This window comes from Micromys minutus (genome assembly GCF_963924665.1).
Source record: "Micromys minutus genome assembly, chromosome: 14".
Classification (NCBI taxonomy): domain Eukaryota; kingdom Metazoa; phylum Chordata; class Mammalia; order Rodentia; family Muridae; genus Micromys; species Micromys minutus.
The window spans coordinates 10,834,769-10,849,137 of record NC_137983.1 but is presented as its reverse complement, the minus strand read 5'-3'; the positions used below and the strand labels follow the sequence as shown (position 1 = coordinate 10,849,137).

At 42.3% G+C, this 14,369-nt stretch overlaps 1 protein-coding gene across 1 annotated transcript in view; it reads left to right on the top strand.

Annotated features, from left to right (window-relative positions):
- Positions 1–13,549, top strand: part of MFAP3L (microfibril associated protein 3 like) — a 33,546-nt gene extending 19,997 nt beyond the window's left edge. The window contains exons 2-3 of the mRNA XM_080928296.1: positions 796–1,222; positions 12,500–13,549. Coding sequence (XP_080784422.1) covers positions 925–1,222; positions 12,500–13,431 — 1,230 coding nt within the window. The 5' untranslated portion in view covers positions 796–924 and the 3' untranslated portion in view covers positions 13,432–13,549. The remainder of the gene's footprint in view (positions 1–795; positions 1,223–12,499) is intronic.
- Positions 13,550–14,369: the final 820 nt, after the last annotated feature.

Sequence of the window (14,369 nt, the reverse complement as noted above, 5' to 3'; positions counted from 1 at the left end):
ACTCTATACATCCTGATGATGTTACCCAGCCCTGGGGAGGCAGATGAAGATCAAAACCAGGGACATCAGTGAGTGACTGTTGGTCAGTTGGTAACAAACACAGATGAGAGGGAGTGAGGCCGTGAGCTTCATAGGGATGGGGAAATTGGGTGAGGATGCTATCACACGTTATGAGAACACCAGACTGCTTCGACGGAGTCCTTCGTCATGCTGGCAGAGCCTGAGCAGGGAGCAGTGAAATGTGTTGGAGGATGTGTGCTCTGAAAAGGAAAAAGCGACCCTTGGGCTATCATGAAGACGGGGATGAGTAGCAGGAACCTTGTAATGCTCAGTGAAAAGCAGTAAAGTCAGGAAGGATTATAGAATTAAGAAGTAATCTAAATTAATAAGTAATGTAATATTCAGGTATGGTGGTCCATGTCTAAAATCTCAGCACTTAGGAGGTAGAGGCAGTAAATCTCTAGTTCATAACTATCTTCAGCTACATAGCAAATTTGGAGCCAGACTGGACTATATGTATGATATGTCTGAAGAACACCCACCAAAAAGACAAAAAGAAAAAAGTAAGATAATATCAATTTAGCATAAGAAATATAATTGTTCCTATGGTTTTAATACAGAAATGTAAATGTGTACTATTAAGATTACAGTCATATAAACTAATATTGGAGTACCAGAAAATGTGTTTTAGTTAAGAAAGACAGAGGTTTATACCCTCAGTGGGTTGCTATTATTTTACAAGTTTGAATTATAGTATCAGTGTTAATATTTGTGTGTGTATGTTTCTTAAAACAGATTCTTGATCAAGTACCAACTCCATGGATCCAGGACAGATATGTCCCATGGCCTGCTCTGAACAGTGTGCAGTCTGGTAGAAGATTCCATCGGCAAACCATCTCTGGCCTTACGGAACAAGCAAAGAAGATGGGTCTTCTGAAGAGCCATCTGCCTGTGTGTTTACCACCTTCTGTGCCCTTTTTAATCCTCGTATCCACTCTAGCCGCTGCTAAGAGTGTGACCAACAGCACTTTAAATGGCACTGATGTGGTCGTGGGCTCTGTGCCCGTAATCATTGCCAGAACTGACCATATCATAGTCAAAGAGGGGAACAGTGCCTTGATTAATTGCAGTGCTTATGGCATTCCTGACCTAGAGTTTAAGTGGTATAATTCTGTTGGCAAGCTGCTGAAAGAAATCGACGACGAGAAGGAGAAAGGAGGAGGTAGGCTTCAAGTTCTGTTGTCATAAATTAGAAATGGGGACGTAAGAGCCCATACCCTTTATCTGAGTAGTTCCTATACAAGTCACTTAAAGAGTCTTCTTTTTCTTCTTATGCAAAAGCATAAGGGAGACTGTATGCTCTTAAGGACTCAAAGGGGTAACTAAGTCATTTTTACCATTTGTTGACTTGGAGGACAAAGTGCAAACACTGATGTCTTTCGAAGGAACTCTTAGAATGTTGGGCTATGACATACTCAAGACCTTGTACAGGTTAAAGGAGGATTTTCCGCAAGTATAGATTCCATTTAGAAGATATCTAGTTCCTGATGTAGAAATGGTTAAATGGTTCACATCAGCAGTATAGCAGTGGTTTATCATTCAGTGTCAGTTCCGCTTGTCCACTGTGGATTTAATGACCAACTTCTTAAAGAATTGCCTATAGACGCCCTCAGCCACCTGCAGAGTCTGTTCCATGCTCCTGGGGACCTGGCTGAGGTCAGGGGTGAGGAGGACCCTGTCCGGGGCTACACATAAGACACCTGGCTTTTAATGAACCAGAAAATATGAATCCTCTCTCCCTGAGCCCTGAGCTTCCCTCACCAGAGGTCGCATCCAGAGACAGGCTTTCTCGGCATCCAAAAGTCTACTCTTCTTGAGAGAAGTAATTGTGTGAAAATCCAAGCGTGCTATGATTGATGTGAAAGAGTTAACCTGCTTGATTAGAGTTCTGACTAATGAAGTAGGTCACTGGGGGTGGGAGAAGACAAAGATCTGTGTTCAGGAGCAGTCCCTTCCCCCCGCCCTGCTTCTTCTGATTTGCCTCCCCACTCCTTAACCCTCTAACCAATGAACAATCCCCAAAAGAATTTCTGCTCCAGAAAAAAAAAAAAAAAAAAAAAGCTCCACATTTAATCTCTTCCTCTCATATTATCTTAATTGCTCTGCAAACGGAGAAAGCTAAACGCTTTGCATCTCCTTAGAAGGGTCTTGTAATCGCTTCTGTGTCACAATTATGTTCCCAGTGGAGAAGGCTGCTAGAAGTCTAACTGCCTGGGATGTGCCCCTGGCTGTCCTGCTACCACTGATGTTGTTTTGTTTGGCCACTCCCAACTATGCCATATAGCCACTTCCCTTCAATCAAGATATTATATATTATATGTACACTTCACCTAGACAAGGGACAGCCATTCTCCACCAACTCAAATTGTGCTATCATAGGAATTCTAAGGGAGAGGGGACTTTCCAGATATCATAGTCATCTCCTTTACTGAAATCTGCCTGAGGTACTGCTGTTAATCAAATTGTTGCTAGAGCCTTCACCACTGACCGTGGAGAGATAAGAAACACCACCCTTCCACAACCATAAGTCAAAAGGATGACATCACATTAGAAAAGGGAGGACGGTAGCCATGGTGACACATATGCAGACCTTGGTAACCTTAGCAGGGACAGCAGGATGAGTGAACTGAGAGGAACAAGAAAGCTAGACCAGAATTCACCTTTCACAAGAGCCATGAAATGTTCCCCCTTGGTATTTAAAGAGGAGTTTGTGCTTGGAACTACCAAGTCCTAGAAAGGAAGAAACCCATAATAACAACTTAATACTGGAGCCTAAAATTCAGGTGCAACATTTCGAATGTTGTCCCACACTAGTACCTACTGCTTCAGAGAAATGCACTGTGTCTTCATTACACATGAACCACAGACTCAGTCTCAGCAAGCAGACACTCTGGCTTGCCTTCTTTATCAGCCTGTAAAGGTGATTGAGCTATACTCGACTATTTATATTTGTTTTAAATTAATTTGCTTCTGGACGCTCAAGTGGCCTATTAGAATATCCTGTCTGTAGATTCTGAGCTCCACAGCAGCTTGAGAATTCGCAGTATCATTCAGTGTTCACATCTTCTCTGTCGACTTGCTGATAAATCAGCTAGCTGTTTTAAATCTCATAGAAGAAGATGTATTTTCAATTTCTCAAAAAGAACTCACGATACCAGAACTTGATGTCCCAGCACAGCTCTTGTAATTACAGTGCATAATAATAGTAATTTCAGAGCACAAGGCACACAGGGAAATGCAGCAAACATCACACCTAGCAAGCAGGCAGCACGTGGGAAATGAAAAGAAAGGGGAGTCCTTAGGAAGCCTTAGCACTACCATGGAACTGGGGCAGCCTGTGAGAGCCCACAGCCTTTAATCTCTCATTATATAAATGTCCATTTTACAATATAGACATAGACTTTTGTTTTCCAGCCGGCATACAGGGGCTTAAATTGAGCAGTATTTCATTTGTAACAGAACAAACGGCATTTGACTACAGGATGAAATTTGTGCTGGTATCCCATTAGTAGGCGCTCATGTACCTGTTGAAGTTAGATAAATCAAATTTGGATCATCTTCTTTAACAACTACTACACATAAGCCAGTGTACCACGTCATATGTAAAACTTTTAGTCCTTATGGTAAGCATGTTAGGGAGATGCTGCCAGTCCTTAGGGATGCAAAAGGGAAGTCAGAAGGCTGGAGAAGACACTACCAGAGAAAAGCCAGTTTTGTGTCGGACCTGAGTCTGTTTAACCTTAAGGTCTCACCCGATGAGAAATATTGTGGTGCATCTAACGCAGCTAGAATGAATGTGGGTAGAACTCCCACAGGGAAGAGAATGTTTAGCCGCTATCATCCTAGTTAGAGTTAGGATTTTTTTTTTTTTTTTTTTTTTTTGATGCAGAGTGTGTGTGTCACACACACACACACACACACACAAAGGTGTTCGGAATCATTGGTCAGGTAGCTCGCAGGCGCTGATTGCCACTAACTTTGTGATTCGCCTGGAAAGAAACAATTTCATATCTTGTTTATGCAGAAGGAGTGATATAGGTACTCTGCGTGGCAGTCCCATCTGTGCTGGAAAGAATGGGGCCATTTCCTGTCCTGACTTGAACAGCAGCAGCTGGTTCATTTGGCTTTTCCTGACTTCCCTCAGTTTGTTTCCACGAGACCAGGAAAGCGTAACGTGCAACCTGCGTCTGAGAGAGTTAGAGTTCAGAAGTTCACTAGGAGAGTGTGTGGTGTGGTCCACCAACTGGGCTCCAGAACTCAAAGATTCATGGACACAGAAGGCCAGTTTTCCATTTTTCTTTTGATGAGTAGAAATGTCTGCTTGACTGGGAAGGGTTAAGAAAAGGCTACTATTATTTCAGACATGTTAATCCTCTAATGTGTTTCACTCCTTTCTTACTGCAGTGTTAAACCATTTAAATTCACATTAACACCTCCATCAGAGGTATATATAATAAAAGTAATAAGTATTTTAAGAAAGTCAACTCATGCAAGACCCTGGGAATATGTCTGGCTGTTAGAGATGGGAAATTCCTCCTTTAAACCCCCTTCCTTAAAAATCTACTTTTTGCATGGATTTATTTGACCTAATACAATGTCCAAATTATTTAAGAATTTTCTTGACTAAGCAGAGGAGAAAGCTGACCAGAACTGCCTTTGCATTTCTTCACCGTATCACATATCTTTTAATAGACTAGAAATGCCTTTTAAGGCACACATCACTCAGGTTTCAAGAGGGTCATTTCTCTCTTCTCTGCTTTATCAAGCTATCTCTCTCTCTCTCTCTCTCTCTCTCTCTCTCTCTCCCTCTCCCTCTCCCTCTCCCTCTCCCCCTCTCTCCCTCCCTCCCTCCCCCCCTCTTTCTCTCTCCAGCAAAATATTCTAACATACTCATATACATGCACTCAGGCCTATGCACACACACAAACACACACATACACACACTCATGCACACACACACACGCACTCAGACACAAACACATTCATGTACATGCTCGAATACAGATGCACACATGGGAACATACACACTCATGCACACACACTCACACTCAGACATGCACACTCATATACATGCACATGCACATACATACTCACACTCATATACATGCACTTAATCATATACACACACATAAACACACTCATGCACACACACACCTATAATATATGTAATGTACAGTGTACATATAAGGAATCAGTTCCCACAGAGTTAAATATAAATTGTCCTTTACCTTCAGTGTAAAGTAGGAAATCAATCTATAAAAATGCCACAAATTCTTCATTTAGTATGTTAAATACTTGGGAATTTAAAAATACTCACCCAAAGGCATTAAAGCAAGTTTTTGCAATGGTGAGCTGTCAAATGGTTGGCACAGTACCTAGAACTTATGTGTAAACACTCATGCACACACACACCTGTGATATCTATATTGCACAGTGTAATAAGACATGGCTTACAGTAAATCACCCCAGCTGCTATTATTGTTGGTATTACTGTCCTCACAATAATATACTTCAAGTGCTAAAATTTCCATTACCTAGTATACAGTCCTTTGTAATACAAAGAATTTTTTGTGTAATTCCTCATTTTTGTCTCAGTTTTTCAACCTCAAAAAATTACTCTCTGGGGAGATGGTTTAGTAGTTAAAAGTGTTGGCTGCTCTTACAAGAGACAATAGTCAGTTCCCAGCCCCCACATAATGGCTGATCACCATCTGTAAGTGCATTTCCCCTTAAATGTTATTTGAAATTTCAAAATAATCATCCTGTCAGGTTAGTGGCCAATCATTTTTGTGTACAAACTGGTTTTTGATGGCTGTTAAACTTCTTCTCCTGAAGGTAAAGTATATGAATATTACAGAATATATTGTGTGAAGGATAAAAATTCTATTTTTATTTTTGTGTATGGATATCCAGCTGGAACCTGTTCATCCCACCACCAAGAGTCCATGTGGTCCAACCTGAGACAAATGCTCCTCATAACCAAGGATCTACAGTGATCTCCACTGTCCACATCTAACCAACAAGGGTCAGGGATGCTGCTAGAAAGTCTGTGATGGACAGAATAGGTCCTACAACCACAGGACCATAGGCAGAAGTGACAGGATTGAGAAGCCCTGGTCTTCCACAAAGACACACACACACACACACACACACACACACACACACACTAAAGAAACCTTCTAAAGCAGATCTTTGAGTAAGGTCTCTAAACCTTTCATGTATTTTCTCATAACAGGGGTCAGTTCATGATATTTGGATTCACCTTCAAGATTGGTCCATATTAAAAGTTAACCAGATAACCACCATTTGAGTGTTTCTTTAGTGAGTTGTGCTTAATTTCGGATGTAAGCCCAGACAGCTATAGTCTTAGGACCTTTTCAGATCCTTGTCACAGAAGAATGACAACTGAGATTCCGGAAATGGAAGTCACTTTTGTGAAGCAAATGTATTGTGTTCCTGGTTTGGAAGAGCTACTCTCAGAAGGGCCTGTTGTTAAGCATTCATAGAATGACATGCTTGATTTTTTTTATTATTATAATTGAAATCATCATATCAAATTAGCAAGAGGATCAGTTTTTTTTTGTTTTGTTTCTTTTTGTTTTGTTTTTTTTGTTTTTTGTTTTGTTTTGTTTTGTTTTCCTGTGCCAGGATATAAAGACAGCAGATTCCTTTCAGATAGAATCCCTCTAAGCAGAATGGACTTGCAGATTTGAAGAGCAAATCCTTCCACCCTGACCTTCCTGCCCTACAGGCTGAGCTAGTATCCTAAGGTCCCTTTGCTCTAGGTGACATGGGAAATGGCTTGTTAGAACTTCCCCAGTACTCTCTCTGAAGAGGACTCTTAGGAGGGTTGAGGGTGGGGATAAGAGCCCCAGCACTTACTGCTGTAGCGTTGGTAACCTGAGTCCTCAGTGGCTCCGAGGAGGAGGAGCTCTCATCTGCTGCTGAAGCCCTTGGAACAGGTGCAGCCATGCTGTACTAAATTTATTTTCATTTACATTTTGAAGGGGGCATGGGATCGTTTCTCCTCACCAGCCTGTATTCCACAGTTGAAAATACGCATCACTTTTATGGACACAAACACACACACATCCTATGCTGATTTGAAGAGTGCCGACGTGACATCCATTCAAGAGACCATCTATCTATCTATATTTGCACAATTGTGCACTGGAATGCTCACCATCTGATCATTTGTATGTATATTGTCCTTAAAATAACGTACTAGTTTTGTCAGCTCTCCTCCTGCAAGGCTTTGAAGCTTAAGAGTTTAAGTACCCAAAGGAGACTGGGAGCAGTTTGAATCTGTTTGCCCTCCTCTCAGAGGTAGAGGGGAGTAAAGCATCAGCTGGTTTACGTGTGTATTCAGAGTGATCGTGCCAAGGGAAAACCCTTCCCTTTAAATAAGCCATCTGTGAACATTCTGAGAGCAACCATGTTCCTCTTCAATGCTCAGCCTCAGGAAAGGCAGGAAGACACAGGAATTTTGCAGAGACAAGCGCTGACCCAGGGGATTTTTATAGGGTGTGTTCTCACTTTCCTCCTGACTCTTAAGCTCTTCATCTCGTTGATGGCTGATGGAGTTCATTGCCATGCAGTAGTAATGGGATCAGAAGTTGTTTGCAAACCTGTCGGATGGTTGTGATGGCACCATGTGTCAGGTTCACATTGAGTCACGATAGTGCCGTATTGGAGGAGTCCTTTGTGGCTTTCAAATTTAACTCCAGCCACAGAGTTCTGTTGATCTCGTTGCCAGAAAGAAGTTCTGCTGCCCTATCGGTGTGGCATTACATGTAAGTCATGCACAAGCCAACATGCCAGGACCGTGCTCCCAGACTCATCACCTACCTGCCTTGGAACTAAGTTGCAGCCTCCTCTAGAAAGAGCTGGTGGGAGAGAAAAGTTCTGGAACTATGCCCCAATTCCATGGGGGGGGGGGCATTCCAGGAGGAGCTGTCATCTAAGCAAGACACACTGTTTTGAAAATAAGTAATATTTTCACTTTCGTAATTTTTGTTGTATTCATTGATGTTTGCCTGTTGGTTGAAAGGACTTGTCTGGTTTGAAATTTTTCAGTAAGTCTAAGGAAGATCATGCTTCTAAAAGTTTACTCCACCAGGTTAACCTACCTGAGTATCGATAGTGTCTGTCCATACATTCTGAGTGATACAATTCGCAGGTTTTACCCTCCTCCTTATTTTGGCAACATGAAAAGTGAAAGTTAATGTCTTAAAATAGGACTGATCCCTTTACGTTTAATTATGGTTTATTTAAGAATTGTGGCCAGAAAACGCTGATACTATTTCTATCTGGTCCTTGTTTCTTACAAATTGCTTGTTCATATATTTTCCGTATTCTTCTTTTGGATTTTGTCTTAACTCATAAAGGGTGGTGGTAGTGGCTGGTTGTTGTTGTTGTTTGGGGTTTTGTTGTATCATTGTTGTTTTATGTTTCATAGTTGTTAAGCATTTGTCTGTCACATATTCTAGAATTTTCTCCCAGCCTATATCTTCCTTCAACTTTTCTGTGATAAGTTTTTATGACTCAAAACATGTTTATTTGGTGGAAAATGTGATCCATCTACGTTTCCCTTTATAGCCTCTGAAATTCTTGAAAATGCCTAGAAAAGACCTTCATCCTGCACATTAATCAAAGTTTTATGTCCTCTATTAATTTAATGGTTTTAATTTCAGATACTAAGAGTGTGTGATTGGGTTTTTATTTATTACACAAAACAGATTTGCATGTCCCTTTTCATGTAATGTCTGGTCAGTTAGCCCAAAGGTCTCTCCACTGATTTGAAATGCCTTCTTACTCATTCTTAAAACTCCTGCTGGTTCCTCCTAATGTGGAACTTTAGGCTTTCTTCTCTGACTTAATAGGTGTCAGAAATGGCCACTCAAAGAATGAGATTCTGGATGTAAGGTTGAGTCAGCCAGTGGACACAAGAGTAAAGAGGAAAGTGGTATAGGCAGACAGGAATTAGTAGAAATGTCATGTGGTCCTCTCTAATATAAGACATGTGTGTGTGTTGTGTCTGAACAAGTCGGTTAAAATGAAACACAAAAACCAGTGGGCCAAAGTCCTCTGCACTGTGTGTTACAGGCACCTGAACTCTACACTGCATTCTTCTCGGGCCTGTCTTTATCCAAGCCCTGCTCTGGTTTCCCACATGGTTTGTGAGCTCAGCACCCCACACAATGTTCTCTCTTGCTTTCTCTATCCCCGCCACTGGTCCCAAGAGTCTCTTCTCTGTTCTCCCCATCCTTGTCCCACCCGCCCCCGACTCTGCCCTCCCTCCTCAGCCTGGCATTGCACTCAGTGCTAGAGCTGTCTGTCGGGGTCCTTTCCCCACGGGGACTGGATGATTTTGGTAGTCGGGATCCGTGCCTTGCTCATCTCTGTATTCTCATCACCTAGTGTCGAGCCTGGCACACACACAAGTTATCCTGAGTGAGTGAGCAAGATGCACATCATCACTGCCCTTATGAAAATGTCAGCCTCCCTGGGAAGGCCAGCACGCACCCTGCAGCCCAGCTCAGAACCCACATCCGTTAGCTCCTCTCTTTGCAAAGGAGAGGTTGTCACAACACATTCATTCATGTGTGAGAGATGTCCGTGTGACTGGGAGTTCCAGGAGGAAGATGGTGACAGATTGCTAGGTGACCACAAATCTACAGTAATGAATGTGTCTGTATTTTAGCCTGAAGCCTCAGAGGTGCTGTCACTCTGCAAGGCAGCACTGGGAAGAAAGATGATGGAGGGAAAGATTTTGGAATTTGAGGGTGGGGGCTACAACCTGAGCAAGACACAGAAAGGGGGTAAGAGCAAATGTTTGACATTTGGTCTTCTGCCTTCTTTTCAGAAGGTAAGTAATCCTTAACATCCCGCCCTTTTATTGCCGCCCAAAGCGTTGCCTATGGAGCTGTCTTGGCTTCAGCTGCTGACACTTCAGGTTTTTATTTGCACTGAAGTAGCACAGCTTCATGAAAATTCAGCGAGGAGCTCTGACATTCCCACCAGCTACAGCTTAAACCACCCAGTAGCAGCCTGGTGTGTGTGTGTGTGTGTGTGTGTGTGTGTGTGTGTGTGTGTGTCTGCTTCGTATTCATGGCACCGAAGATCTCCTGTGACAGCCACTGTGGGTGTTCTTATTATGTCTTTCACGTTCTGGCAGCCAAAGTTGGGACCCTTCCAGAATAGGTCTCGGGGAGGGTGTTCTCACAGACGGAGGCGGATGGAGCAGGATGGCAGAGAGACAAGACCCGCCAGGATTCCAGTTGCAAAGCTACCCTGTGGAGATGTTTCCTGAGCCTGCTCCAACCTGATGGAGGGAAAACACAAAGTATAATTCATGGCATCTCTCTAGTTAGCAGGTCTTGATATGTTAGTAGATCATAGGATTATTTTTCACTAATCTGAGAGGAAGCTAAGGTTGAGTTTGATGTCCAGAAAACAGTGAACTCACCAGTCAAGAGAGAGAAACAAATATGTACCGAGCCTTTACAATATGATATATGGACAGGACCCTAAGTAGCATTGGTATTACCTGACTTTATAAAAAAAAGCATGCTGGTTGGTTTCAAGAGCTAAAATGATGCGTCAGTGTCCTAGGTTGGAAAGGAAATAGCTGCTATTTAACTAAAGTAATGGTAAAAGACCATATTCTTTGGGGATCACAGTACATGTGTTTTATCTGTTGTACCTTACAGTTAAATCATGATCCTCTCTTCATATATATGTGCTTGGGCTTCAAAGTTTGAAGGCAAACAAGGGTCTGGAGAGATTACTTAGCAGTTCTTACTGCTCTTATAGAGAGGCCAGATGTGTTCCCAGCACACACATTATAGCTCATAACTCTCTGTAATTCCAGTTCTATGGACCTGACCTGACTCCCTTCTCTGGCTCTCATGGTGCATATAAACTGGTGTAGGTTTATATACCTACAACAACCAAACAAACAAATAATAGCTTTTGTAGAAGAGGAAGTGAGATCTTTAAGTGCTAGACATATTATTTAAGAGATGGTAGTTTAAGGAATCTTAGTTCTGAACTGCAAACCATAATATATTTGTAAGCAATCATTCCCCATAATCAACTGTAGAAAGCCACAAATCAGGTTATGTTTGATACCAAACTACACTCCTTTTAACAACACAAGAAGACACTTTCAATGTGTCTGCATGTCTAAATTTAACTGCTTGGCCCAAGATTAGATCATTGGGAGTCAATAGAAAAATTTAAGTATGTCTGGAAAAAGTATAAAGGTCAAATTCAGAACATTTTAAACTACTAAGTAGAGGAAAACATCCCTTGTAGCTACTGTGTAGTTTTGCATTTTCTGTTCCTGTGAAAACAGAGGGAATGTCACTAAACCTATTCAAGTATGGACAGAAAAGCATTGTTAACTTCCATCAGGCACCTCTGCCCCTTTTTAATGATCTCCTGCTTTCTCCCATCCCAAGCCCAAACTTTGTGTTTATAATTCTCTAGGTAATAGATGTAGAAAGGCAGTGAAGTGGAAACAACCATGTTGACCTACTCAATTCTGACTCTCCTCACTCATCCTGTGTCCAATAGAAGGAAGGCAGATGATATAAAACACTTTCCAAGGCTAGTCTCTGAAACCCAGCACATTCATGTAGAATAAACTGTCCGTCTATTAGGGTATATTTTCCCTGTCCCTGCTGTAATCTACATGAAACATGCAGTCTATAGAAAAAATGAATATGGTCATTGTATACATAGCTAAAGCTTCAGCAGAAACATTAAAATTCATGCTGGGGGAATGAAGGCTTGCCTTAGCTGCACCAGATTGGAGACTATCATATTATCATGGACCACATGCTGGGTTTGTCTGTTTTCATGAATTCACAAGAATCTGAAATCACTAGACTTTCTAAGCCAGCCCTTTCTCCTCTTAGGGGAAGTACACTGGCTGGATGGTTAAATAGGGTTACTTGGGGACCCCAAGAATCACCCTTTGCATATGTCCTTTCAGAAGGTAAAGAAATTTGATAGCATCCAGGTGGGGTCCTCCTACCAGAGTCAACACAGTAGGCAACAGATGGGTGCTATCATGTTTGAGTCCCTGGGTTTGAATCTTGTCACCACAAAAAGACTCAGGGGAAGAGAAAAGAATACAGCTTTTTGAGTAAAAATCCACATTCTAATTATATATTCTACTGCAAAATAGGTAATCTAGGTAAACTTTCTCAACTGTGTCTCAGTTTTCTTGCCCATAATATAGGACCAGTATTAGTGCTTCCATAAAATGTCTCAGAGGACATGAGTGGGAACGTATCACAAGTATATAACAGGGAATCTGTCACATGTGAGGTGTTATAAACTACCTTAGATGTTTTTAGATAGGCATAAGATTATGTGGCTGTGAAAATCATATACTCTTGGTTGAAATCTCTTCCCTCCCTTCTGACAGGAAAATGGCACATGTTGGATGGCGGCCTCCTGAACATCACCAAGGTATCTTTCTCAGACAGAGGTAAATACACATGTGTGGCCTCTAATATCTATGGCACCATAAACAACACCGTGACCCTGAGAGTCATCTTTACCTCTGGAGACATGGGTGTATACTATATGGTTGTATGCCTCGTGGCCTTCACCATTGTCATGGTCCTCAACATCACCCGCCTGTGTATGATGAGCAGCCACCTGAAGAAGACTGAGAAAGCCATCAACGAGTTCTTTAGGACAGAAGGTGCAGAGAAGCTGCAGAAGGCTTTTGAGATTGCAAAACGCATCCCCATCATAACCTCAGCCAAAACTCTAGAGCTTGCCAAAGTGACTCAGTTCAAAACCATGGAATTTGCTAGGTACATTGAAGAGCTTGCCAGGAGCGTGCCCCTGCCTCCCCTCATCATGAACTGCAGGACGATCATGGAGGAGATCATGGAAGTGGTCGGGCTTGAGGAGCAGGGACAGAATTTTGTGAGGCATACCCCAGAAGGTCAGGAAGCCCCAGATAGGGACGAGGTATACACAATCCCCAACTCTCTGAAGCGAAGTGAGTCCCCCACCGCTGACTCGGATGCTTCTTCGTTGCATGAACAGCCTCAGCAGATTGCAATCAAGGTTTCAGTTCACCCCCAGTCCAAAAAGGATCATGTGGATGACCAGGAGGGAGGACACTTTGAGGTCAAAGATGAAGAGGAGACAGAACCATCGGAGGAACATTCCCCAGACACTGCAGAGCCTTCTACAGACATAACGACCACAGAGCTGACGTCTGAAGAGGTATCACCTATAGAAGCACCAGAACGGGGACTGCCACCAGCACACCTAGAAACAACAGAGCCAGCAGTGACGTGTGACAGAAACACCTGCATTATTTACGAAAGCCATGTCTAATCCTCACTCCGAAAAGCTATGCATATCAAGAAAATCAGGGGCTGCTCCTTAATACAAATGTAGTATGCACTTTGCCGCTAAGCCTTACCAGGAGACGCTCATCCCTTAGGTAAGAGTGATGCCCCCCCCCACACACACAAGAGGGAAGACACCTGCATGGAGTTCATGTGACTGGAATCACCCCAGCAGAAAAGGATCTGAAGAGCTGGGGCACGGCACTGATAAGATGGGGTAGGGTCTGTCCACGTGATCTACATTGTAGAGGCCGTTCTCTGCCAAATCCCTCAGTTGGTGATGCCCTTTTGGCCAAGAGTACACTATTATTGTAAGACGTTCTGAGTTCAGGAGCCCTGTCTAATGCATACTGCATTGCTTTTCCTTTGAAAATTACAGGTCTGCTACAGTAGCAAATGTTCACACATGGGTCTGTTGCACTTTATTTTTAGTTTTAATTATCTTCGCCGTTCCTTTCTAATGGAGTAGTTGTTATTATATTAATATTAATTGCTCTTTCTGCTGGAATCTTCTGTGTTGTGTTTGTCCTTATTTTCCCTTAGTAGGTTGTCCTCAGAGTCTTGGGTGTCAGTTGTGGACACGGCTGATATCTGTAAGTCATGTGTAATGCTCCAAAGTAGTTACTACACTCCTTTTTCTTTCCCCTAATTTTCTCTTTTAAAAATTAATAACCTCACATCTATTTTTCATATATTTTTCACGAAGCTGCTATGGTGAAACTGAGAAAACCTTTGCCCCAGATTGCACTTTAAGAGTCAAATAAAAACGTTTCCCTGCCCAGTTCTGAGAGCGTCCGGCTGCGGTGAACAGCCAGATTGTAAAGGCATAGATGTACCATTAGCACTCATGAAAAGGGTTTCCATGGAAATGTAAAGGCAAACGAAGACAGATTCTTTCCCTGGGAGATTTACTTCTAAAGACAG